General features: G+C 42.4%; 10 protein-coding genes across 10 annotated transcripts; 4 read left to right on the plus strand and 6 right to left on the minus strand.

Annotated features, from left to right (window-relative positions):
• Positions 1-1,894: 1,894 nt before the first annotated feature.
• On the plus strand, positions 1,895-2,269 carry SS1G_01419 (predicted protein; the record flags this gene model as incomplete). The annotated part of the gene is made up of 2 exons (XM_001597175.1): positions 1,895-1,996; positions 2,174-2,269. 2 exons carry the CDS (start codon positions 1,895-1,897, stop codon positions 2,267-2,269), a joined length of 198 nt encoding a protein of 65 aa, XP_001597225.1.
• A 93-nt stretch (positions 2,270-2,362) lies between these two features.
• Positions 2,363-2,934, minus strand: SS1G_01420 (predicted protein; the record flags this gene model as incomplete). Its single annotated transcript, XM_001597176.1, has 3 exons — positions 2,363-2,442; positions 2,496-2,581; positions 2,915-2,934. The coding sequence occupies 3 exons, from the start codon at positions 2,932-2,934 to the stop codon at positions 2,363-2,365; spliced, it is 186 nt and encodes a 61-aa protein (XP_001597226.1).
• Positions 2,935-3,348: 414 nt separating this feature from the next.
• On the minus strand, positions 3,349-4,054 carry SS1G_01421 (predicted protein; the record flags this gene model as incomplete). The annotated part of the gene is made up of 2 exons (XM_001597177.1): positions 3,349-3,562; positions 4,002-4,054. The coding sequence occupies 2 exons, from the start codon at positions 4,052-4,054 to the stop codon at positions 3,349-3,351; spliced, it is 267 nt and encodes an 88-aa protein (XP_001597227.1).
• Positions 4,055-6,896: 2,842 nt separating this feature from the next.
• SS1G_01422 (hypothetical protein) lies at positions 6,897-7,868 on the plus strand (the record flags this gene model as incomplete). The annotated part of the gene is made up of 1 exon (XM_001597178.1): positions 6,897-7,868. The coding sequence occupies one exon, from the start codon at positions 6,897-6,899 to the stop codon at positions 7,866-7,868; it is 972 nt and encodes a 323-aa protein (XP_001597228.1).
• Positions 7,869-8,724: 856 nt separating this feature from the next.
• SS1G_01423 (hypothetical protein) lies at positions 8,725-10,442 on the plus strand (the record flags this gene model as incomplete). Its single annotated transcript, XM_001597179.1, has 3 exons — positions 8,725-8,766; positions 8,887-8,914; positions 8,968-10,442. The coding sequence occupies 3 exons, from the start codon at positions 8,725-8,727 to the stop codon at positions 10,440-10,442; spliced, it is 1,545 nt and encodes a 514-aa protein (XP_001597229.1).
• Positions 10,443-11,064: 622 nt separating this feature from the next.
• SS1G_01424 (predicted protein) lies at positions 11,065-11,819 on the minus strand (the record flags this gene model as incomplete). The annotated part of the gene is made up of 2 exons (XM_001597180.1): positions 11,065-11,572; positions 11,683-11,819. The coding sequence occupies 2 exons, from the start codon at positions 11,817-11,819 to the stop codon at positions 11,065-11,067; spliced, it is 645 nt and encodes a 214-aa protein (XP_001597230.1).
• An 839-nt stretch (positions 11,820-12,658) lies between these two features.
• SS1G_01425 (hypothetical protein) lies at positions 12,659-16,336 on the minus strand (the record flags this gene model as incomplete). The annotated part of the gene is made up of 1 exon (XM_001597181.1): positions 12,659-16,336. One exon carries the CDS (start codon positions 16,334-16,336, stop codon positions 12,659-12,661), a length of 3,678 nt encoding a protein of 1,225 aa, XP_001597231.1.
• A 2,468-nt stretch (positions 16,337-18,804) lies between these two features.
• On the minus strand, positions 18,805-19,883 carry SS1G_01426 (hypothetical protein; the record flags this gene model as incomplete). Its single annotated transcript, XM_001597182.1, has 5 exons — positions 18,805-19,211; positions 19,347-19,459; positions 19,544-19,559; positions 19,616-19,709; positions 19,797-19,883. The coding sequence occupies 5 exons, from the start codon at positions 19,881-19,883 to the stop codon at positions 18,805-18,807; spliced, it is 717 nt and encodes a 238-aa protein (XP_001597232.1).
• A 1,434-nt stretch (positions 19,884-21,317) lies between these two features.
• SS1G_01427 (hypothetical protein) lies at positions 21,318-22,829 on the minus strand (the record flags this gene model as incomplete). Its single annotated transcript, XM_001597183.1, has 8 exons — positions 21,318-21,478; positions 21,565-21,969; positions 22,025-22,110; positions 22,177-22,373; positions 22,427-22,527; positions 22,578-22,601; positions 22,654-22,671; positions 22,724-22,829. The coding sequence occupies 8 exons, from the start codon at positions 22,827-22,829 to the stop codon at positions 21,318-21,320; spliced, it is 1,098 nt and encodes a 365-aa protein (XP_001597233.1).
• A 926-nt stretch (positions 22,830-23,755) lies between these two features.
• Positions 23,756-25,341, plus strand: SS1G_01428 (hypothetical protein; the record flags this gene model as incomplete). The annotated part of the gene is made up of 7 exons (XM_001597184.1): positions 23,756-24,223; positions 24,276-24,284; positions 24,347-24,512; positions 24,565-24,718; positions 24,766-24,848; positions 24,904-25,028; positions 25,084-25,341. The coding sequence occupies 7 exons, from the start codon at positions 23,756-23,758 to the stop codon at positions 25,339-25,341; spliced, it is 1,263 nt and encodes a 420-aa protein (XP_001597234.1).
• Positions 25,342-26,156: the final 815 nt, after the last annotated feature.

The following is a 26,156-nucleotide window of genomic DNA, read 5'->3' on the forward strand; positions in this document are numbered from 1 at the left end:
CGAGCCAGTCCAGCTCCGAACTTAACATGAAAAGATCGTAAACCTTCCGCGGCCTTTCGGGTGGATGTTGATATGGACGCCAGCCTTGCGCCTCACATACACTGTGGCGAGAACTGGGTGTTTGGGAAAATAGACGAAGCTGCGATATATTCAAACGACTGTAAGAGACAAAATTCAAGACTAACAAAATCAAAACATAAGGTAGCGATCGTTGGAGCAAGACCCCGGGATTTCCTCCAGTGAGAGCTACCATAATCACTTTGGTCGCCAAATGATGCTAATCATTCGCCCCGTGGTGCTCTCGTATTCAACGACTGCAAATGAGATGTCGAAGTCAAACTCCAGCGAGCGAAAGAACTGAATGAAATCCCGTACATATGCTCATAACAGTCTACGACAGAAACCAACAATCTGACTTAGCGTTGCGCCGGAAACGTTTTGCGCAACAGTACGAAACCGTCAACAATTAGAAAAAGATGCGAGTAGTGCCTCCCGGCTGTAGAAGTCTTTGCTTGCACTTACCATTCACTGTCCATTTAATAGTAACCTTAGATTTATGAGGAAAGTTAGAAGGAACATGTCAGACTTCTTCACAGCCCCCTTTAACAAATGAACGAGAGACAGGGGAAATAGGAAACTCTAACCAAATATTTGCAAAATCGTAAACTCGGTAAAATGCTTATGTGCAGTAGATGGGTGAAATATGGGTTACTAATCCAAATTAGGTTAGTAGAATCATGGAGGTTGCATTCGGAAATTTATCATCGCCATCTTGTGCATGTGTCTCTTTCTGAAATTTCTATTTTTGGAGACTTCATTGAATGACAATGATGATCTTTGCGGATAAGTAGTCTGTTAAGTGGATGGTTTAGTCTACTACCATGGTAGCGGCTGTATCATTGGCGTATATATTGATATGGTCTTGAACCATAGCCGCCAACACGACCTTCGCTACCATTGTTGAAAACTTTTCAAACAATGAAATTATGATTCGCCCATGATTGACGCCCTTATCATTTCTATACCCAGATATATGAGAGCCTCATGGCTTAGGGTGCTGGAGGGTTCCCTTTCACCTTTTCAAGGTTTCTTGTGTTATTATTTGATGCTCGAGTGAGTGTCCGAGCATGGTTCAAAACCACATAAAGGATATTCAGTATGTTGCGGTTCAAGATCTTATTCCAAACTCTCACTGGGTGCTGATCACTTCACCAATCGACGCCACTCAATGCGTACTCTGGTTTTGGCGTTTCTTTCTTGAGGCTCGTTTTCACTACCTTGTGATTGACATTGCTGCACTCCAGTATTGTTCATACTGCTAAGATCTTACAAGGCTGTATTTTTTATTAGTTCAACGGAGTGGTTGCCTTCGATAGCTGAAATATAAGATTAAATCCCAACTGGAACCTCTTTGGACCAGTTTTGGAGAATTTTACAACTACTTTTGGAGGATATTGCTCGTTATATATCGTATAAAGTCAAGATTCACAAATGTATATAAGAGTTTTTCTGTAGTTGATATAATTTGCTCTAGCAGTTATGTTTTTATGAAGCTTTCAACATGCAAATTCTGTCTGCATCCTATCTGCTGCCTGGTTCTTCTTAATGTTCTTCATTCCTTGGTATAATCGCTGAAACACTCAAGTCTTCATGAGAACCCCATTCAACCTCAATAACATCAATGGATCATCAGAACCTTTGTCTCAGGCGAATGCTCGCCAACCAGGCAAGCTGTAGAAAAATTCTGGAAGTTCCAGAGACGAGCCATCGTTCCCAAGATCGGAACTATCGCACGCCCTTCGCCTTCAGGTAGTTTTCTTTAGAATTGTTCGATGAGCCAAATGGCCAGCAGGTGCAAGCTAATACCCAACTGATGAACCTTACTAAGGTCAACATGGGTGATGATGTTGCCAACAAATTGAGTTCTATTAAGCTTTTACTCCCTGAAGCCTCGACTTTGGATAATAAACAGATTGGCTTATATGTAGCTTTTAGGGTATGTCAGTTTATATGTTTGTATCAGGGATTGATGAGGTAATCTTCTTAGGCCTTGCCCATGGATCTGGAAGAGGGTCTTTGTATCTGTTTTCGAAAAGCACCTTTCTGTTACCACGGTATATCGATGGGCAGATGAAAAATATATGTAATAATGTTGATATTGAGAATGTCACAGAGTACAAATCATCAGATATCATCGCTGAATTCTTCTTTCGGTCATCCTTTGGCAGAGAAAGCTTGTGCGCGCTTAGGTCTGGCGATAATTATTTAAAATGGTAACTGAAACCCTAGGAGACAAATATCTTGATATAATGGCTCTAGATCTTTGGTTGAAGATTACTCTCTTGCTCTTCACAATCATATTCTACAGACCGCTCCAAATTCGGCTACATGTCAAGTCTGGATTTGGTATTGGCATTGTCGTGTCCCAAAAGCCCGTCGGCACTATATATTTTATACTCTGTATCCCTGTGTTTCCCTACTCCGTTCTCGCTTACTTTTCCTCCTTGAATCTCTGGTAAACTTCAAGATACCAACATCTGCTTTTGCCATGGATGATGCGAGACACAAATCGTCAAGAATACTTTAGACATTGAAATACTACATGGGCTGAATCATCCTAATTTGTATTACCCGCCCCCGCACTGCTTAAAAGATCCCTCTTCCCAGAATCACTTTTCAATTGTCAAGAATAGTCGAGGCATTGAATTTTCTATAAGACAAACAACACCTTTCAGAAAGGACCAAATTGCTCATGCTCTGTTAAATGAGCAGACACAGCGCATTCTGGATCCTTCAATGTCAATTCTTCGCCGTGGTAGCTATGATAATCTATCTTTACCGTACTCTGCATTCCGTCATCAAATTGATTTCAAACTTCCATATCTAATGCCCATAAGTAAGTTCCCACACTTACAGATTCTTCAGTCCAGCCATAAGGACCAAACCCCCTCAACTTTTAAAGTATTAATTGCCGTCTTAAGAAGTGCTACGATATTTTTTTTGCAGCCGCCTGGTTACTTGTAGTAGGTATCCGATTAAAACTAACAATTCCCACGCCCTTCTCCTGATATTCCTCCCTCCAATAAACTATATAGCACTTCAACCCAACTCATATGCATACCCCAGAAAAAACCTCCCGCAGCCATAGATCTTGGCCTAGACTATGCCTCTTTCAATTTTTCCGGAGTTCGCACAATGCATGTTTCAGATGATGCAGGACATAGGGAGTTCGGATGATGATATATTTAGATACTATGTATTATGGGGAGAGGCTTTTTGCTTCTCCGGTTTGTTTCATTTAGATTTAAGGTTAATGGTAATAATAATTATTTATGCTTTTGCCGTTTTTCAATGAAGAATGATTAGAGCGTGATTTTGAGGAATTTGAGTGCTGAGATGCAGTTCATACAGGAAAATTAATTTTATATTTTTGGTTGATTTGGCGAAATCGCTGGTTTGATTGGGAGGGGGAGGATGGGTATGAGGAGCGCCGTAAACAGATGGTAGTCTAGTAGGAAGATCTCTTCTAACATCGTGTACGTAGCTAAATACTTCTATAGCTCTATGATTCAGTAGTAGCACTATTAGAACATGCAAATAAGGTTACTGTAAGATAAGACGAACGATTTAGATTAAAAAAAATAAAGGTAAGCAATCGCATACAACATCGGATGATGAAAGTAAAATAAACGAGCGAGCAATATGGGATGATGACTTAGGATGGAAAAAGGTGGAGGGGGAATATTGACTTTTTACCGATTTCTGATTTGGGATTGTAGACTTATAGCTGCTTCCTAAATGGGAGTGTTGTAGGGGAAGGAAGCGAGATATTGTTTGATGTTGACGTTGTTGGATGGGTAACCTTAATGGTGGTGTTTATGTACTGTGCTGAGCGGACTTTTTTATTATGCATTGTTAATTATATGTGATTGTGATCTAATTATTTGAAGATATTGAGACAAGCTGTGCCGTAGCAGAATATGCTGAATTATATTTCTTACCTATCTATTTGAAGGATTGTTGGTCGTACACATATATCTATGAATTGTGACATTATGGTGGTGATCATGAGAGGCACATCAAGCGGAGAAACACCTTTGTTGAATCATCCGCCGAGAAGGATGAGTATGATGGCAAACGCACCGAAATGAGGATGAAAAATTCAGTCTTAATAAAGAATTTACGATAAACAAACAGTATGCAATAAATATTGCATGACATTAAAGGATCAATTAATCACACAAAACCCCAGATCGATACATCTCAGTTGGGTGGCTTAAAGGAGGCGAGATGTGCTATGAAGTGTGATTCCTACAGTACTACGTATTTTTATGATGTATAGTGATGATGTGACGATGTAACGATGTTGATGACGTCGAGGCTTTGGATGTGTACTGATTTTATGATTTGGAAATTGGAGGGGTGCATGGAGAGGAAGAGAGGAATGTAAAGCTTGGGGGTTGGCACATATGGTATGGAGGTATGGGCCGTATTTTGGTTAAGTTTCTATTTTGGCCTGCATTGTGTGCGTGGTATTGAATGTCTAAGGAGCCAAGAAAATACGAAGAAATCGTATAGGTAGATGGGATTGAGATTTGGGAATACTTGCTCAGTTAAAGAATTGAGAAGGATGATAAATGTGAGTGAGTGCCAATGTAAGACTTAAATGTAGGAGCTCAGACGGCGAAGATGTTTGATGTTTGATGTTTGATGTTTTATGTGTAAAGCTGGGCAAAGGCGGAAACGGGAATATAGGATTGGTGAATGATGGTAGAAATTCACGGACATCCTAGGGATAAGGCGATAGCACGCACGATGTTTTGTTTGTGTGATGGTTGGTGAGATCTTGTAAGTCTCATCGGAGGATATCGAGTTTCATATATATATATGTATATCTATAGTGCTAGTGATATCCATCTAGATTGCAAACGACAAATGAGCAAACAAAAATACGGATCACTAATCCGTTTGTTCTGATTAAGCATGCGTATATGAAAAACATCAGATGGGAGAATTGGGGAAATCCGAAATGCTTAATGTTTCCCTTTCCTCCATATTTCGGTGTTTCAGGGGGTAGATATTTTCCTTGGATGCGTAAAGGGTTAGATCCTTTGGAATCTGATTGGAGCATGTCAATGAGACGAAAGCTAGGGATTCATATCCTTAGAAGATAGCTTTTCTCGGCAATCTTTTTTGCTTTTCCATTTCTAATTGTACAATTGCTTTAACTTCTGATTTTACGTAGAAGTTGCGGGATCGATTAGTGATACGAAAGGCCGAATCTATTGGATAATTTAAAATAGAGTTCGCTGGACGAAGATACATAATCCGAAATTCCGATACGGATAGAGAGGTAACTATTTGATCCTTTCAATATACGATATTACAATGGGATTTTGAAGATACCGATAAATACAACTTTAAATTAAGATTATAATTTTACTAGATTATTAAATTAAAACTTATCTGAATTTTACTAATCATTTATCAATTAGTTATTTTAATATGATATCGAATATTTAGTTTTTGTTAAAAGGAATGACCTTACACAGGGAATAGTGGGAAGCTGATAGGGCAGAACTGAGGTAATATTGGTCTAGTGTATGTTCGCACTACATCTAAGTTCTACGGAAGTGCGAAGCTCTCCGTAGGAGAGCTTCTCAATCTAGTCCTAATAGGACTAGTGCCCTGTGCACGTGCTACGCAGGAACCATTCACTTTAACAGTTTTTATATTTTTACTTAATGAAAAATTATATACAAATTGTATATTTAATCAGATCTAACAGAGGAGATTTATCTTGGTAATAAAATACATGAAGATACCGGTAGCTGGGTAGAAATAGATTACTCTCTCGAAATCTTTATCTATTGGTTGATAATCATCCCACACTTAGCCTAGTATACATTTGATTCAGAAATTTCGCTTATTGCCATGCAAAAAATATCTTGATAGTTTACGAAGTTTAACTGGTCCACTCCTTCAACAGCCATCACAAGCTCAAACACTCTTGTTCAAGCATCCGATTTTTGACATGAACAAAGAGTCCTGACTGGCTGCGGTCATTCATCTCCCAATCCCTGTCGCAATAATGTTTCTGAAGTTTCGGCATAATCTCATGGTTCAGATCAAATCATCCCAGTGGATCTAGGCTGCCCGCGGGTCGGGAAAGGGGCAATGTGGCTCACCACGAGGGTGGTCAGTCTAGCTTGTTACATGTCAATGCTTCATTGTCCACTGAATCCTCCACAGGTTTCCCATATGCATATTCGCATACATGGTGATTTCACTCATACTTTTACAATCTACCCCTCTCTGCCACAATAATGCTTCTCGGAGCTTACTCCCTTGCTGTGAAGTCTGCAGGCGCAGGCAGGGCATTGACTATCTATCCCTAGCTGGACGGTTTAGGAAGGAAGAATTCCTTCGCTGCGTTATTTTCCTATAATATCTCTTATTCTCTCTCTTCAAGTCGAAGAGCTTCTAATCACTTTGTCAATCTCTAAGTACCTAGTATTCAATATCACCGTCACTCCTTACGCGGTGCAATCCCCTTCTACCTCGGTCATTTATTCTTGCTATTTTATATCTCACTTTCAGCAGCTTGTTTGACCTTCTTTATCTATTCACTAAGCATCAATTTTCCGACAATCTCCTTTGCTGAATCACAATAAGATTGTCTTTGCTGTTCACCGTAACTCACAGCAAGAACAATAGCACTAAAACTCGACAGATTTCCATATATTTCCCCGATGTTAGTTTGACTTCAAGACACTCACTAAAATCACACTCTACAAACAACCTCAACACTTTCGTTTAAATTTCCGCAAGTTAATCCTTCGAAGCTATCGTCAGGAACAAAACACGAAAACCATTCGATCTTTACAACTACAAATATGCCTTCAAATCAAATGTTCAGTCGCATCGGTGCTGCGTTGATTCTCGCTGCTGGCAGCGCGAACGCCGCATATGTTATCAACCACACGTATGACCATACAAACTTCTTCTCCCAATTCAGCTTCTTCTCTGGTGATGATCCAACTCATGGTACGGTGGCATATCAAACCGCTTCTGCTGCCAACAAAACAGCACTCGCTGGATATACCAACAACGCTGGTGTCGATGCCGTTTACCTCGGAGTAGACCATACTACTGTACTCTCAGGAACTGCTGGAAGACCCTCAACTCGTGTAACCTCAAACAAAGCTTACACTCACGGCTTGTTCATCGCTGATGTCGCCCACATGCCTGAAGGATGTGGAACTTGGCCTGCATTGTGGAGTTTCGGTGAAGACTGGCCAACGCGTGGCGAGATGGACATTATCGAGGGAGTGAACGCTGGAACCACAAATCAAATGACCCTTCATACTTCTGCAAATTGTGTCATGAAAAACACTGGATCTGCTTCTGGCACTACTCTTGTTAACGGAGACTGCAATGCTGGCAACGCAAATACAGGATGTGGTCAGACAGTCAAAGACACAGCTACATACGGTCCAGGATTCAACGCAGCTGGAGGTGGTGTCTATGCATGGGAATGGACCTCAGACCACATTGCCATCTACTTCTTTCCCCGTTCAGCCATTCCAGAAAACGTCCAATCTGGCAACCCAGACCCAACAACATGGGGAAAGCCAATGGGCATGTTCACGGGTAGCGGTTGCGACATAGACACTCATTTCAAGCAGCACAACATTGTCCTTGACACCACTTTCTGTGGGGACTGGGCTGGTTCAGTATGGTCAAGCGGTGGTTGCGCAGCTAGCACCAAAACTGCCACTTGCGAAGCATACGTTACTGCCAATCCAAGTGCATTCAAGAACGCTTACTGGATCATCAACTCAATCAAGGTGTTCTCCTCAAAATAGTGAGGCAGTAAGAAGGAAGTCATGGATGAGCCGACATCTTGGGGGCGCTGAAGACGCTCTTCAAATTCAATCTTTTCATATTTACCACATTCACATTTTCTTTTTTTACCTCTTACACTTCACACTATGTATTCATGAATATATTTTTGTACTTTAGCTTGCGGCAATAGATTGATTCTTTGGCGTTGAGCAAGGGAAATACCACAATTTCAATCGCAGCATCGGCATCATATTTTAAAGCGTAGGGCGTTTTGGTCGAAAAGTACTGATAGGATTGACAGTTGAAGCTGATTTACTTAAAGATACCTATGGAGGGGGAGGATTTTTTGTGGTGGACATGCATATGCATGAATTCGATGTACTCTTAAGATTACCATTTATTTTCTGTACTACCAATTTTTGTTCAATGATGGCTCCCGTGTGACATTCTGTGACATATTGTGACATATTAACAGGTGATTGTGAAAACTTAGATACCTATCTATATTGAGATGAATTGATAATACTAACGAAATCAAGCAGAAATAAGAAGCACCTGAATGAAGATCAACTTATTTGTAGCTATGCGCCAAATCTCCAGTTTTCTCTCTAGAAGCGCCAAGCCTATTAATAGAGCTTGATCCAAGCTCCAGGGTCTTCAAGCATTAAGAGTTTAGCGAAGATCATCACTAAACATCACTAAATCTTTGACTGTAAAGCTTAAACTTCACTCCACTGCAAAATAAATTATTTCCTACGCGTAAACTTAGTTACACTCTAGTAAACACCAACACTTACCTCATATCACTATCGCCTACATCAAAACTATACATCCGCAGCCGTCTGCAGCTTGTGAAACTCCCCCGGTATTATCAAAATGCATCCTTCAAGACAGGCGTATGTGGAGGAGGCCAAAGAAGTAAGTAACCTTAATACCCCTCCAAGCTATTATCTTTCCAATCATGCATACGAATGAATACTAGGCAGATGGATAACTACACATTCACCAGCAACTGCTAATCTACTCTCTCGCGCGCAGGATACAGGTATAGATCTCGCAGATGTCCGTAAGTAGCAATTCCCGCGCAAATCTTCCGCTGTCCACTAAACTCCACTATAGCCCTCGACCGCGACTATGACATGCCCTCTGCAACGGCAGGTATTGCCCCCGAGCGCGCCAGCGCAATTCTTTCTCAATTCGATCGCAAACGTCGTGCAGCTGCTATAGCGGTGCCTACTGATGATGGACGCGTGCGCGCACGACTTCGAGAAATGGGGGAACCTGTTACGTTGTTTGGGGAAGGACCGGGTGATAGGAGAGATCGGTTGCGACAGCTTTTGACGATTGAGAGTGAGATGAAGGCGGAAGAGAATGGGGAGGTTGACGATGGTGATGTGGAGATGGGAGAGGGGAATAAGGATGAGGAAGCGGAGGAGGAATTTTATACGAGGGGTACGAAGGAATTACTAGATGCGAGGATAGATATTGCGAAGTTTTCGTTGCCGAGGGCGAAGAAGAGGATTGAGATTCAGAGAATTGAGAAGGACATTCCGTTGAGGACTCATATTAAATTTAGACAAGGTATCAAGGAGAGACTAAAGGATTTCGAGCTTCAGGGAAGTCAAACGGCTGGAGAGAGACCAGTTAGTGTTGTGAGGATTTCGCCCAATGGAGAATTGGTCGCTGCAGGCAATTGGGGAGGTGGGATTAAAGTGCTTGGGATACCAGATTTGGAAGTTAAGAAGTCGCTTAGAGGGCATACAGATAGGGTGGGTGGAATTTCATGGGCACCAGGTGCTACTATAGAGGGATCCAATGTCTCGCCTGGTAGTGTCAATTTAGCATCAGGAGGAGCAGAAGGAAAGGTTCACCTATGGAACCTGGAGCAAGATACACCTGTTTCGACATTGGCGGGACACAACCAGAGAGTTTGCCGAGTGGAATTTCATCCATCAGGTAAATACGTCGCATCTGCATCCGAGGATACAACATGGAGATTATGGGACGTTGAAAGCACGACCGAACTTTTACTTCAAGAAGGCCATTCAAGAGGAGTATTCTGTCTTAATTTCAACGGCGATGGATCACTTCTAGCAAGTGCAGGTATGGATAGTATAGGACGTATCTGGGATCTGCGAACCGGTCGTACAGTTATGATACTAGATGGACACATTCGACCCATCTACGCACTCGACTGGTCCACCGATGGCCATCGCGTTTTATCCGGATCTGGGGATGGATGGATCAAATGCTGGGATGTGAGGAAAGTCGCCAGTACGGGCGGAGTAGGTGCACATCGTAGCGTAGTATCTGATTTGAGATGGTTCAAAGGCACAGATGCGATGTCTCCCCCGGAAAAAGATGAGAAAGGTATAGTGCAACCGAGGAAGACAGGAACATTCTTCGTCTCATGTGGCTTCGATAAGGATGTTAATATCTTTTCTGCGGATGATTGGGCTTTGGTGCAGAGTTTGAGTGGTCATACGGGTAATGTGCATAGTTGTGATGTAGGGGCAGATGGAAAATGGATCGTTAGTGGTGGGTATGATAGAACGGTTAAACTATGGGGAAGAAATAATGGAGAGGGGATTTAAGCATTTTTCTTTTTTTCATCTTCATCATTATGTGTGGCGGGTGCTTGGTGACAAAAGTTTTTTTATAAGATCTTAGATCTGATTATAGCAGAAACGCTGTGTACGCATGGATCAGCTTTCTTGTATTGGAGATGGCGTATGGGGGATTATGTATACATACATTTAACGGAAATGGCATAGGGAGTTTTGAATTGGGATACCCGAGTTATATATACATGTATGTATGGATAGAAAATGTCATTGCAGATTGAATCCTATTTCTTTCTTTTATTCATTAATCGAGTTAGTAACTAATTATAATTGCCTAGAATTCCTTTTAAGAAATAAAATGAAAGTTTATATTATATTATCTGTATTGCATTGTATTGTATTGTATAATAATTGCAAGATAGCCAACCAAAAGACTCCAGATTAAAATGGGTATCAATCGCACGCATCGCTCGTAGATGTCTTTATTTCTTCATCCATCGACCCGTTCATCTCGAGATGCACCTAGCAATTAGGACAGAATGTCCACCCCAAGTTTCCTTGAATCTCATGATGCGCCCTAATTCGTCCTGTCCTGTCCCAAGTTCCATTACAGGCTTCCTTGTCCTTCCTCTCCCATTCAGATGAAAAAAAATCAACTCTCCTCCACTCTTAAACATCCCAAACAAAGCACCTCGCCCTCCGTCCCTCTCTCCACACAACATCGACTACACACCATCCCCCTATGTTGCATACCATTCTCACCCCATCCCTCCCCACCATCCTCCTGCTTTCCTACCTCTCCACCCATCCGCAACTTAACCCCGCATTCCCCAAGACATTCCCTAATACAAACCCAACAAGTCCTCTTCGCACAACCCTCACAATTCGCAAACGCATCCAATTCCTTCTTAACAGTTGGTTTACGTCGACATATATGACAAGCTCTTAAATCCATTGCTCCTGTATTTTTTTCTTTCTCCTTCATTTGTTCGATTCGCGGTTCTGTTTCGATGGGGAGATATTCCACTCGAACTCTTTTGTTCAGACTTATTTTTGATCGGGGGGTTAGGTGGCGACGTTCGGGTTCGTGGTGCATGGTGTGTGGGTATAGGTTATGTGGATGTGGATGTGCATGAGGATGGATATGGGTATGTCTAGGACTGTTTGGGTGATTAGCCAACTTTTATTTAATTTCTCTTCCTCTTACTCTCCATTCTCAGATTCGAGAAACTACCCAAAATACAATCTGCAAAAACAAATAACCACATACCTATGAATCTTCATCTGTACCTCCTCTTCCCTCTCCCTCTCCCTTTCCCTCTCAATCACACCCCCCAAACCCGCCACATCCCTCCGCCTCTTCAACAAATTAACCGTCGAACCATTCGAAGCCGCATGAAAATCCATTGAAGGAATATCCCAATCTTCTTGAGCTATTGATGGCATATCCTTTTCTTCCTTTCTACTTCTTCCCCTTCCTCTCTTCCTCTTCTCCTCAAAAAAGCACTAACTTATCCACTCAATCCTCTAGACCTCACTCGAAGATTCTAGAACCACAATCTCTCACTCTCAAAACCTTTCAATCGCAATTCGTTATCACCCGATCAATAACTATTATAATGACGAAACCCGTTCAAAAAACAAAAACGAAAGGAACGCAGATAGATAAATAAATAAATCTAAAGATTCGAAGAAAGATCGGTGTTTAATATGAAGATATTGTAAGGCCACCTCGACAGATCGAAATCGAGATCGAGATCGAGATCAAGGAGCGAAAAGTGGTTGTGTAAGGAAAGGATTGAGATCTGGATGTCCTGTCGTTTGTTTACTTTACTTTTGTAGTAATCTTACAATCAATCACAAGAGAGTGAGCATTGTCGGGATTACTTCGCTGTAACTGCGTTTGCATATTTATACTTGTTTTATGTTTTATGCATGTTCATTTCATAAATGTCGGGAATGCATTGGATTGATTTGGGGTTTACTGTTCATGTACTCCAAATATACCTATGTTCAATTCATTGAAATATAAAATATATGTTAATCATATGGGTATTCCTGTATAATTCCTAGGTTATTCTCATCTATCATCCATCTACTCTGCGTCTACTCCATTTCTAATGTAGTAGGTATTCGATATTCATAATCCATACACATTATATCGTGTCTTTCCTTTCCCTCCTTTTCCTTTCCTTTCCATCCATATACACATGTCCATCCTGTCATGAAAGTCTTCATCTTCATCTTCATTTTCCCCCAGCACTAAGGACTTCCTGAAAATTACTCCAAGAACATGAACAACCTCCCGTTCCTCCATCAAAGCCTCCCAGTGATGAATCACTAACATTCGAGAATATGCTCGGAGCCGGATTAACAATCTGGCCTCCAAATGCTCTATTTTCTCCATTGACAACTCCACTACTGGCTATAATCCCCTCTCTGTCATTCATACTATAACAGTACAGCAACTTCCTCGCAGGATCTCCTCCATGTCGATCCGTTGTGATAGTAATCGGATAGGGAAACGATCCCGGCTGTGAGAAATCTTGCCTTGCTATAACAGTAGAGGCACCAGTAGAACTAGTAGCATTGTTAAGTCTAGCAGTGCCATTCATCCTAGTCCACATTTGTACCAAGAAACGAGTTTCGCCCCATGTACAACGGAAGTTGGCTTCTCCTTCAAGAGCCCCGCCATTTTGATCATCAGGAACTTCACCACTGGAAGTATTGGTATCGTTGAGTAATGAAAGGGATTTAAGGAAAATACTACGATTGAAGTACGTATAGAATCCATAATGCTCGGTAATGAGTCCTCGATCGTAAAGACGGATAGGTTGTTGAACTGGATATGGAAGAAGATTGGCTGGAGCGGCAGTGCCATCGGCGTTTAGACTCGGGGCCGGGATACCAGATGTGATGTTTGGAAATAGATTAGGATCGGTAGCATTTGAATTTGCACGCTTTACGCGGCTGTTACTTGTTAAAGTGGTGCTTGTAGTCGGTAGAAAGGATATATAAAAGGGTGTTGGTTCTCCGACCTTGTTGGTAGAAACAATACCATCTGTAGTATCGCCCAAAAAGGCTTCTTCAGCATAGGATGGTGGAGGTGGTGATGGATTGAAGGTTATGCTTTGTCGTGCTTTTAATATCAGATCCCTGATAAATTTCCCAGCAGAGACTGGGTTTCCAACAATGTTTCGTGTAGGGAGGTTTTTGTTCCCTGTGACATTCGCAAAAGTTGCATTTGCCGCACTGCTGTTATCCCACTGAATTTCCAAAAGGAAATTGGGTTGGTTCGGTAGGTTTGGCGCGACAGAAGACTGTTGCTCCTTCGGTAAAGCACAACTCCACTGTGTAGCAGGAAATACACAACCGGTGTTTGCCACAATGTTGACTGGAGCTGCTACCGTCGACAGGCCGGCATAGATAGGAGGGAAGCCAGTGAGGTTCAACCATTGAGATTGCATCACAACATGTTTTGGCTTGCGTGTCAAGGTCATAGCAAGGACTAAAATCAAGACGATCAATAAAACTAATGAAATGAATATGCAGCAATACCATCTTCTCCTCTTTCGACCTTCTGGACCTTGACGGCCATGACATCCATTTTTGGGAATGCATCCTCTACCGGCCCATAACCCACCTGCTTTGCGAGCCATTCTATCTTCCTTTTCGTTCTTTTGACGTTTTGATTCTGCTTTTTTGGCAGCTTTGACGGCAGCTTTGTCTGCAATTTGTTGGAGATGTTCTTGAGTCATAATTAAGAGAGTTGGAGTTGTCTGTCTAGTAGGTCCAGGGTATGCTGTGTTCTGATTCGTTCTACCATGCGCCGGGCTTAGTGGAACCTCCGACAACTGAATACTACCTTTTGAGGCCATCGCTTGTTGCATGCCTGGAGATATTGGACCAGGAGAAGCAGGGTATTGCGTAGCTGAAACTGTAACTGGAACTGAAACTGGGCCTGAAGCTGGGCCTGAAGCTGGAGCTGGTTCGTGTGAGGGAGGTAAAACGGCTCGATATTTTCGGACTTTCTTTGGTGATTCAGTAAAGTAAGGCGGTGGAGGCGGGGGTGAAGTAGAGTGATTCACAAGTATTCTGGATTTTATTTCTGAATCATGCGAGTCCGTACTTGTAACCATACTCGAGTTGTTATAAAGATTAATGTTACTATTTTGGGTCTGAACAAAGGGATTATTGCTTCCAAGTTCTTTTGTTCTATCGGCTGTGGATGACAACGAAGTTTCTTTGTTGACTGAAATAGAACTTTTTTGCAATGAATTCGAGATACCCGAATAGTCATGAGTCGATATGAAATTAATAGAGTGTACAGCATTGACAGTGATATTTAAATCAGCAAATCTAGTCAATCTCGCGTCTCCCACATCACCTGAAGTTGAACGGACAAAGGGTAAAGCAGCTGTCGACGGTTTCACCGCGTGTCTCGTCTCTTTATAGACTAACCCAGGGGAAACCTGTTTCTCTGATCTAAAACCTAAAGGAGTCACATCCCACCAATCATCAGACGCATTGGAAGCTGTTCTTCTGATCGAAAGAGGAGAAAACAATTGTTCCCAAGACTTTCGCTCTACCTTCGATTCCTGAGCTTTGGCTGCTGCAATGGCCAAGATAGGATCTTCAGGAACATCCGGTGACTTCTTTTCTGGATATGCCAGTGTGTTTGACCGAGTCAGGAATGGCGTCGTAATATAATTCCACCAACCCGAACGAGCTCGTACAGCAATGGTGTCCATACTTCCATGATTGTCTACTTTCGGCGCATCTGCAAGGGTGGGTGGGCGGGCGCTTCGGACGATGATTGGATGTTCATCCTCCTCGTAAATAATACAAGAAGACAAGACTCGGGTTGAAGATGGTTCCTCATCCCATTCAGTAGTGGCATCTGAATCGGGAGAAAAGTAACTATGCTGGGCTGCCACCCTTCTCTTCTCCTCCTCAGCCAAAGCTGCTGGCATCGTCGGCAATGGTGGTGCTCCATCTCTGAATGGGTCATTGGGGCTGGCTACCGAATAAGATGTTGATAAAGTTCGTGTTCGCGATACATTCGAAGCTGTACTATACGGTGACCACACAGATATCTCTTGCGCAGGCGTGATGACGATAGATGGTGTAGACAATCCTTTTCCTGTAGGTGTCTCGTGCCCATAATTTCCCATCATATTTGAAGCGATTGAAGTTGATGTCTGAGGGGTGGTTGTGTGATGAGCTAAACGTGCAGAGGGGATGGATATGCCAATAACAATTGGACGGTCGTCCGGAGATAGGTCATCACCTAATTTTAAATTTGTTGGTCTTGAAGACCCGCGTCGCTCTGCTAGTGGAGAGACAGTCAATGTTTTGCTCTGTACTGAATCCAGAGTATTGACCTTGCTCTTCTCCGGCGAGTATTCGATAGCTTTGCTTTTCTTATTCTTCAGAGATGTCCATAATGTCCCGTTGGGATGAGCCGAGACATTCTCTAGTTTTCTGAGAGTTGTCAAATCAACGAAAAATCCATTGGGTCGTGATTGTTGTGAAGAAAGTACTTGTGGTCGAGGTCCATGATGTGTTGAGAAGTTTGTTTGGATTTGAAGGCGGAGTTTCGTATGAAGCTTGCGCTGCCTTCCTTTTGACTTCTCTCGTGTCACTTTTGATATCGAAGATTTCCTCTCCCTCCTACTGACTGTGCGGATCACGTTCCCAATGCGGCTTGTAGTGATATTTTCTAACGATTTCGATTGCGATGGTTCCCCCGAGGGAATAATAGAGGATGTATGTTCGTCTTTCCAAGAATCTTCATCTTCGTCTTTGCCGTCAAATATGGTTTCAAAAGGATTGTCTGTAGGTACAGTGGAAGGACTGTTTGTAGATAGAGCTGGTGGTCTTCCAACCGGGGTTTTAGATATGATTTGGTTTTTTGTATTCATGGCGAAATGGTGTCAAAAATTGTCAAAATTGTGGTATGTGAATTGGCTAAAAGCGTGAATGGTGCGAAATGTTCTATTTTATTGGTGGTAATGGTCGTCCTTGCTCTCCTTGGAACAAGTTGCAATTGATCGCTCCGGTTCAAGGAAGGTCGAAACATCAATTAATTATAAAAAGAAAGGTTTAGAACTTAGGCTCCAGCCATTTCATGGTCATGAATAACGAAAGATTGAAAATTACAGTGCCGACAATAACGATCGGACAATAGGAGAATTCAAACAATAGCTATTGAGGACTCAACAATAACCAAGAATGATAAACGAAAGTGAATGAATGTCCCACACCCCAACAAAAACAAAAAGCACAATAAGAAGTGAGGATGGATGAATCTGTAACAATACACGATAAAACTACACGCAGAAATGAATGTATGAGTAGATAGGAAATAGAAGATAGGGATAAAAAAGTAATGAAACGGGAGCGGAAGTGAAGATGTTTCCCATGAAATAGACCTACAGAATTGGCCATGAAGCACGACCTGGTAGACCTGCGATGCAAAGAATCCAGACCTTGAAGTACCGAAAATAGCAAACTTTTCTAATTCGCCCACAGTCGCAATGAGTGATAAAGCAGTCAGGATGGTAAATCATTTATTGACCAGTCGATTGAAGATTTTCATCGATTGCTGTAACCTTACGCGCCGACAAGAAAAGTTTGATTTGAATTGATTGGTCAATGCTGCCCTTGGGGAATTATTGCATATTGCATATACATATTGGATAACCTACGGTAAAGAGCTGATCATTGTTACGCAACATAATGATGTCTTGGATGACTCTAAAATCATTATCGAGATTTGTCGTATGTATGAAGATGGAGATGGAGAACGGTCATGATGATGTTTGAAGTGAAAAGTCTGAAGAATTCGCATGAGGATTGATAGGAGTGAGAAGTAATTGATTAGGTAAGAAAACACTCCACTATGTTACGTAGTAACAGTCAACCTGTCCATATGAGCTCAGACCCCGTGGAAAAGCAAACCGATTCGCATACAAAATTGTATAGTAATTGGTTCGTAGAGTCTCCCCACCTTCAGCAAGCACAGACATATAGTCTGATCCAAGTCACGTGATGGACCCTGCATATTCAGGGATACGAATCGTAGGTCCACAAACTCTCAGGATCCAAGAGATCCAATGGAGGACGAAGGTCTATATAAGCAGGATGGTTTCCTTTGTGTAGAGCTTCGTGCTCAAGATCAATCATTTAGTATACTTTACTATTAGTTACGAATTGCATATCATTATTGTCATTACTTTAAGTCCCTGCTTGACGCCTAGTTATAAACCACCTCGAGAGCCTAGAGCACTTCCACGTGATCTAGACGGCAAACCTCGTAATAGTATATATTCAAAAATGAAGGAATAAGGTTAGATATTCAGCCTTCGGAATTAAAGTGCTTTGAAATCAAAATATTGAAAGCAAACAAACAGTATACCAAAAAGGAAAGAATGAATTAAAAGTTGAGTTTTGTTTGCTCCTTATATGCATCATGCAATATATATGCATATGCTGCCAAGATCCCAGGAGGTCAACAAGAGTTGAGCAAGCAGATGCTCTACACCTTTTGCTTTGTTCTCTCAACTATTTGCTAGATCAACAACCTCCTCTATGTAATGTAAAATATCTTCGGATACCTCAGCTCCAGCAATATCTACTTACTCGGGTATTAGGAAAACTTCGCACACTATACAGGCTATGATGTTACGTGTTGTCTAGTAATGAAATGAAGTATATTCATCGAAGAATCTCTAAATAATTTCCTCATTATACACCATACCCATCTCCAATCATAGAATAGTTGGTAGAAAATACATTTTTTTACGTTGAGGATTGTGACTACGTTGCTTGCGGCGCTTACTTAGTCATTTAGACTGCATATCATCACATGACAGTACATGAGCCCTACTCCTTCTAATTCATGAAGCACATAATAGAGCTCGGCAATAAAACTTCGCTTCTGTCGAACAAAAGCTTTTATAACCTCGCTTGAGGCATTAAAGACCAAAGAACTATAATCGAGAGGGAAAATGGGAAGAGCATTATCTGAGATTAGAACTACACACAGCTTCTCATCGTCCGAGTATCGAAAATATCTCGAGGCCAAGAACTCGATATTATTTTAAGCGCTCGGCTTGGAACAATTCATTTTGCCCAAACGATCTACAGCAGGATCTTCAAGATTTGAAGAGTATTAACCACAATAGATTTGCCCAATTATTTGATTGACTGCTTGATCTAGCATTATAAAGTTTCACTCCAATCCACGATCCTCGAGCTCCCTCTACTTCCACAAAAAACATAATCATAACAAAGGGAATTATTGTTTGTGAACTAGCTGTTCTACTCCGATCACACTGTCCTCTGCAACCGACGCGATGCTTCAGCACAGGTTTCCAACAAGCTGAGCTTAATAAGCACGTTTGGGTATGGCAACCATGGAGATGATCTGCGGTCCATTGTAAGGTGGAGGAGGGACATCATAACGACTCCCCACCTTGAAGAAATTTCCGGGTGGCGTATCAACAACACTGCACAAGCTCTGAGCAGGCCAGAAGTTTGCTCCGTTTGACTTTCCGTTAGCAGCTAGGAAATTGAGGCAGGTTTCAAAATCATTTGTCCTCAATTCAGGGCCTTGTATGGCCCGGTATATGCCGTAGGATGTGGTGGTTAACCAAGGATATGTGTACACCATTACCGAACGCTGACAGTAAACTCTGAAGTTCTGCCCGTTGCGATTGACCACTTTCATGTTTGAAGCTGGGCAGGAGATGGCAGGAGGAGGAGGTGGTGGAGTAACGCAGGAAGGATTAGTGCCTGATAGAAGAGGGTGTGTTAGAAAACAAGAGGTTGTGTTAGAAAACAAGAGGTTGTGTTAGAAAACAAGAGGTTGTGTTAGAAAACAAGAGGTTGTGTGCAAGTAAATGGATCTAGAGAAGATAGCGAACGTACCGTCCCATTTAAAATTTTGCCCGGGAGGGCAGCAGCCTTGCTTTCCAGATGCTGATTGAACGTTATTGGGAGGCAGGCAGCACTCTGTAGCTCCAGTTTGAGCTTGCGTATACCTTTATTGCTCGGATTAGTTTTTAATCATTTTACTTGAAGACTACCTTGTAGCTCGCAAAACCAAGAAGGGATGAGAAACTTACTCGGTACCAAGACAAACTGTTTTGAAGTGTTAGAAAACTGTAAGTAGGAAGAACTTCGGTGAGGGGACGTACTGGATACAGCTGCAACTGTACACTCCCCTTGAAATACGCCTGAAGCATCGTTCTTAGGAACGTAATTTGGTCCTGCGGTTCTCTTGCAAAAGTCCTGAATTGGAGTAAGGTCAGATTATGCCATCTATAATACAAGTCTACAGGTCGATAGTTTAGAATGTGAAGAGAAGGGCTAACATACCGCGGGTGTCTCCTGCTGGCTAGTTTGAGCAAGTACGAAGCTTGCAATAGTGAAAACACCAAGTATGGAGAGTTTGAATGTCTTCATAGTGTGGCAGTAAAATGCGAGGTCGAATAGGATAGAATCAAAAGTAGAATTGAGAAGTCAATCAATGACCAAGGGAAGAACAATGTAAAAGTGTTTTCCTCAGAATATTTGGCTGATATGATATATGGACAGGGTGATTCCTTTAGCATTATAAAAATGTATCACGACCCCCATTCTCTGTGTCCTGCATCAACAAGCTGGAACGAGAACACTAACGCCGTGACGCCGTAATGAAGTGTCACTCTCTCCTCACTTGAAGTGGCTAGCTTGACACATTGGCTTGAATCTCTCAGGAAGCATAATTCAAAACCCCTGCTTTCGATAAACAACTCGACATTCCTATCATATTGACTCTCGACCTCGCCGACCGTGAAACGCCATCCGCAAGTCCAGCCTAAACGTACCTGCTCTGGCGTAACAGTTGTATCGTATACGTAGCTGCTGGCACAGCTCCACCATGTTATGTTCTACTTGCACTCAATCCCTATGTCTTAGATGAAGCTAATCTAATACTTCGGCGCATGTTATGCCAGTCGCTCGTAGCTGAAGATCCTCTTTTGGAATGATCGACATGGTATATTAGTACAGATCTAAACGGGTTCGACCGATCACAAGCACGTAACATCCAGCGCCACGTAAACAGGGGTTCCGCTGAACTACGCACAAGTCTGGGACCCCAGTATCGTACTAGCACACGCACACAAAATGCCATGCATGATCTGTTGTACAAAGATCGTCGTGTCCTCGGGAATTCCTTGGTGCACCAGTGCACAGCCTGAGACATAAAATTTATCACATATCTACTGCTGCATGTAATACCCGAAAGCGGGAGAAACAGAATAAATGTGTAGCTGAAACTTCAACAAAATGAAATTTTTACGCTGGAATCGGAAGCGAGGCGCTATGTAAGGGGTAATTTAGCGTTGTCTTCTGTTGGGATTCGGAGCGTTTAGGTCTTGAATAATGACATAGTTGATTTCGAATCGTGGTTGAAATGATAGAAATATGCATGAAATGGTCAGCGGATGGATAGCTTGAGCTCGGCGTTTCTACGAAAATCCCTACGTGCGGAAGGTTGGAATGAGGCGTTTGTTGTCTTGGGAGCGAGGCTTTTTTTTCTTTCGAAGCGAGATCTCGTGATATTCTAATTTTCACCTCACCTCTTTACCCCCAAATCCTAGATTTACAAAGATTTAGCTTCGGATTCTTTAGTTCATAATGACACACTGTAATAGTAATTTCGTGGGAATGGTATATCGTTCTATTCGGGTTCAAAAGTGTTGTCATTGAAAATTGAGCCTGAAGTAACACTTGATCTCCCGCCCCCATAACATGATTGCAACCCCCTATTCCCGTCAACCCCGTCAACCCCATCATCCCCACTTTGGAAAAAGGTTTCCATGAGCTAGGAAGTATCTGCTAATGCCCTTTTTACTAAGTCCTCTTTGTAGTAGGGATAGCACACAAGAAATCTCCTCCAGCAGGTGCTGCACCCTTTGGAGGACTGTCCCAGACGCTCGCCCATACGCAATTATCAGTGGGATTTCCATCATCATAGTAATTAATTCCCTGGCACGTGGGACTAGCTTTTGCAGCTACATTGCACGAATTAGTATTTCCTCGCTCTAGAGTGTTCCAGATCTCATCATGTCAATAATACTAGGGAAGGAGTAGAACTCACAACACTGCTCCATACACTCCTTAAAATCCTTTGCACTTGATACCCCCAAGTTCGGATTAGCTGCTGAGTGCCCTAATGTGCAGTACACCTTATACTCTATACCCCCAACAGTGGTAGTCTTGCCATCTGCACCAGGGCACTTATCGGGGAAAGGATCAGCTGGTTTGGGGCTAACGCTAGGACATGCCGGACATTGAGTAGTCGTCGGTTCTTCAACGAGATGAGCACTATCATAGCCATCAGCTGTAACTGGTACATCCTTGTTACCGTGGGTTCGTAAATAGCAGATTTTAGAAGATGGAGCGTAGATTGCGCGCACGCAATTGGCGATCCCAGAGCAGCGGGTCATGCAGTCGCCCATAGTATCTGCGGGAGCTTGGCCTAAATCATTTGTTCCATGGTTGACTAGGGATTTTGTCAGCACTGCACTGAATGTCTGCATAGATAAAGGACTACTAACTCAGATTACAGTAGAGAATATACTTTTTGCCCCCAGCTGTGAAGGTCTTTCTATCGCCCTTGGGGCAAGTAGGATTTGGATTTGGCCTGTGTTTGATTTTAGTACGAACACCGTACATCCTACACCCGGTATTCTCTGGAATGAAAACTTACTTGCAAGAACAATCACAAGTATAAACGTCGTCCGCATTGTTGCAGCAGCTTCCGGTCATGGTCTTCAAATCCACATGATAGGATTTACCAGCATCACAACAGTTTCCTTTGTTTGCCATAGCGTCGAACGAATACACAGCTGGGGCAACGCAACATGCTCCCTCGGCTTTGTTCACAGGATCAACGCTGAAAGTTCCCTAGAAATTCTATATTAAACTCATGACATAGGAACTCAGCCGAAATTACCCACTTTATCTTTGCCGCAACAGCCGTCCTTACCTGACTTAGGGTCTCGGTATGGACCCCAATAACAGCTCGTAATAGGAGGAGCAACACATTGTCCAGTGGGTTCTAAAAACCAAATAAGTACCGAGCTATCAAACAGTCTAGAAAGAGCATACTGCCAGCTGCGTCGAACTGCATAGCTACAAATTTCGTCAGAGAGAGCAAAGAATTTGGGCTATGTCATTAACTCACAAAATTGCGGTCCGGCCTCTGCTGAGAATTAGCAAATTAATTCATCAAAAGCTTCAGAAGACAATCTTACTTTGCTTGCACACTGCGTCCCATTTAGCTTTGTCTGCCTGCGCAAAGACCTGGACTGTTAGGATAGTAAGAGGAAGCAAGAGCTTCCCAAATTTTTGAATCAACATGTTGAGATGGAATATTCAGTCTGTGATGCCAAATTGCTAATAAAATTGACTGTAGTTTTGGAAAGGAAAGAGAATATGTCAAAGGTAACTCTCAAGAGACGGTCATGGAAGTCTATACATTGATAGGAAGAGAGGTTCCCCGGTCAAAGCTCTAAAAACGGCTACTACCAATGCAAGTCTCGAAATTTAGAACGGGAAGTTGTGTAACTCAATTGTCGGGATTCCTGTGAATCATTGATTAAGATTGCAATTTGGAAAGTTCCGGAGAGACCCCAATTGTGGATAGCTGAAGACACAAGTGGTAGTGAGTATGTTTTACTATACGACAGGCATGTAGCTTCTCCTAAAGTTGTTCAGATCAACATTCCGTGAAAGTGAGGTAAATTTGACGTGTTGACTGAAATCAAAAAAACGGTGTGACTGATCAACGTATGCTGTGCTACTCCTTACTCTAATTATGTTGTCAAATATTGACTCTGATGTGCGTATGTATCGGTGGTACTATTCTACTATGTATTGCATACCATTCATTCACACAATGAGGCGTACCTGAAATAACCTTGTTGTGTCACTCAGCTGTGTATTTTGTGCTAGTGTTTGGCTGGCTGAATCTGTCTCAGAATGATGCAGAAGTACAATGCGGGGTGGTGATACCCGAAAAATGACAAGTTTCATCGGAGAATACATTTGTGTCTAGCGAAAATAGGAAGATAATACAGACATATATTGGATCAGTGCTTGCTAGGGGTCCGAAAAACGAATGTATCTATTCTCAGAAGAGCTGAGACCCACGTCCCATTCTCGTTGTCATATGAACAAGTCGAGGACTCTTCCTCTTTGAACTTCCATCAAGTCTATCTTTAAAGGAGTGATATATTCGCCGTTCTGCTCTTACCACTTGCTTTAATTCATACCTTAAAACAATCATGATGGGCCTCACCCGAAGCACCCTCGTTGCTCTCTTTTCCCTTTCCCTCCTCCTCCAACCAATTGCAAACGCTCAAGAACAGGCTCAAGGTCGACCTGGTGCTTCCGCTCAAGCTCCAGCGGCAGGTAGACCCGGCGCTTCTTCTTCCGATCAAGTACCAGTCCAGGCGTCAGCTTCAAGTCAGGCTCCTGCTGCTGGTCGACCTGGTGCATCAAGTGCTCCCACGACTGATCCCGCTCAAACCCGCCCAAAGGTCTATTCCTGCCCTGCCGACAATGGAGCATTATATACAACGGCAAATGGAGTCACCTTTCAGCTTAAGTGCGACCACGGAACTTTAGCTAAACATCTTGATAATACCATTACGAACTCGCAAAAAGATTGCGCGGACTACTGCAGCACCCTGCCCAACTGTCAGAGTGCGGATTTTAATGCCCAAAATAAAGTTTGTGCGACAAAGCAGGAGGTTTGTATCCTACCTCTTATTCGAGTCTGACCCGATTCGCTAACTTCAGCAGTATATACCAGTAAGTATTGCTAAGCGAGAACGAGAACTTTTCTTTCGCCTGCTTTCCACTGACAAGTGAAGACTTTTCCTCTTCCAGGAACTCACACGTGGTTTCCTCTCGAAGAGCGAAGCCAGCGCCCCGAAACAGAGTACCGCACTCCTCCGGATTGTCCCGCATCTAAAGTACCCATTTCTGAAAGTGTGACAGCCAGCACACTTATGACAACTGATGGCGAATGTCCAACCAGTAAGATCATCTTCAACTTTATAGACAATATACCTCTTATTGACAACTTCAGATGACGGAAAGATTTTCTTGACTCCTCAGGGAACGTACTTCCAAGTCAAGTGTGCTTCGCAAAATACAGCTCAAGTTACGCTTCCCGACAGCAGACCACTTCATGATTTTGCAGAATGCATGACTGCTTGTGCAGATAATCCCGAATGCAAGAGGTAAGAATAGGTAAATGGATCTACAAGGAAATTACTGACCCGAATAGTGTAACTTTCGCTGGCGGAAAACCCAACTGGGAATGTAAAATGTTTGAAAGTGGTGTGGAAACATTGGCCGCAGACGCTACAAGTTGTTACCATCTATACCTTCATTTGATTAAGTAGTATCTAATTATGCTTTACAGAAAACAAAGCCTCAGCAGTCGTTATTGACCCACCAACCTCCGCAAAGAAGGACGACTTGACATATCTCTGCTCAACTGAATGTCCAAATGCTGACGGACAAACGTGGGATTCTCCAACGGGACAAGTGAGCATCCAAGGATGAAAGCATAAGTTCAAAGCTGTGACTAATTGTTGACTAGAAATTCCGCATGTCCTGCTGCACGCGTCATGGTATTACCCCTATAGGGGATACCCAAGCAGGCTCTTTGCAAGAATGTATGAAGATGTGTAGTTTTATATTGGCGTGTACTTCAATCGACTTTCAAAAAGATACGGGAAAATGCTATTTTGGAAAACATTCCGGCGCGCCAACTATTGCAGCATCTGGATGGGCGTCTGCTTATGCAGTTGGGTGTTCTGGAGCTTGCAAGAAGGAGGGATGCTGTTCTGGTGCTTGAAGTTGGAATTGGGTCTGATCACCATAGAACGTGATATCTATCACGTGCTTCACCAAACCTTTCTCTTAGCACGTGATTTTCACCTATTTAGCATGTGGGCCTAAGGAACATCTCTTTCCATCGGTTTTTTCTATATTTTATTGACTTCCATCTCGTTCAATCTGAATTGGTTTGTACGTGATTGTGAAATTACTGTAGAATAACCAAGATCCAAAGTCATAGAGGCCGCTGAGATAGATTCTGCCTATCATACATTTAAGAAGGCCACATTCATTTCGATTTTGTAGACTCTGATATCTGGATATGAAAGGTCGGCCCACCACTACTTTGTACTACTAAAATTAAACGAATGTGAGAATATATGTTACTTTGAAGCAGTTCTAACCAGAACTCGACTGTTTTTATTTGGAGTGTTACACCGCATCATTACCCAAAATGAAGACAGTTTCATGCAGACTGGCATCTACTCGAGTATAATGTTCGTGTTTTTCTGGGTACACAAAGGGGTGGCTGCTGTTGTTTTATTCGGCTCAAGATCTATTATCACATCATTTCTTTCCTCATCATCATCGATCGTATACTCTGTATATGTGTTCCTCTGTATATTTCCATAATTTAAGGTTTAACCTTTTAAGGAGAGGAATAAGGTTAAGTAGGAGGCACAATGATAATGATAAGAAATTAGAAATCGCTATCGGATCCCTACTTAGTTCAACTACTCCGTATGTACTATCAAGCTATTAATGCGCAATATGTTTACCCCTATCACGGAAGCGTAATTACACAAGTTGAATTAATTTCAGATTTTGATAGTT

Source organism: Sclerotinia sclerotiorum, genomic scaffold, assembly GCF_000146945.2.
Source record: "Sclerotinia sclerotiorum 1980 UF-70 scaffold_2 genomic scaffold, whole genome shotgun sequence".
NCBI classification, from domain to species: domain Eukaryota; kingdom Fungi; phylum Ascomycota; class Leotiomycetes; order Helotiales; family Sclerotiniaceae; genus Sclerotinia; species Sclerotinia sclerotiorum.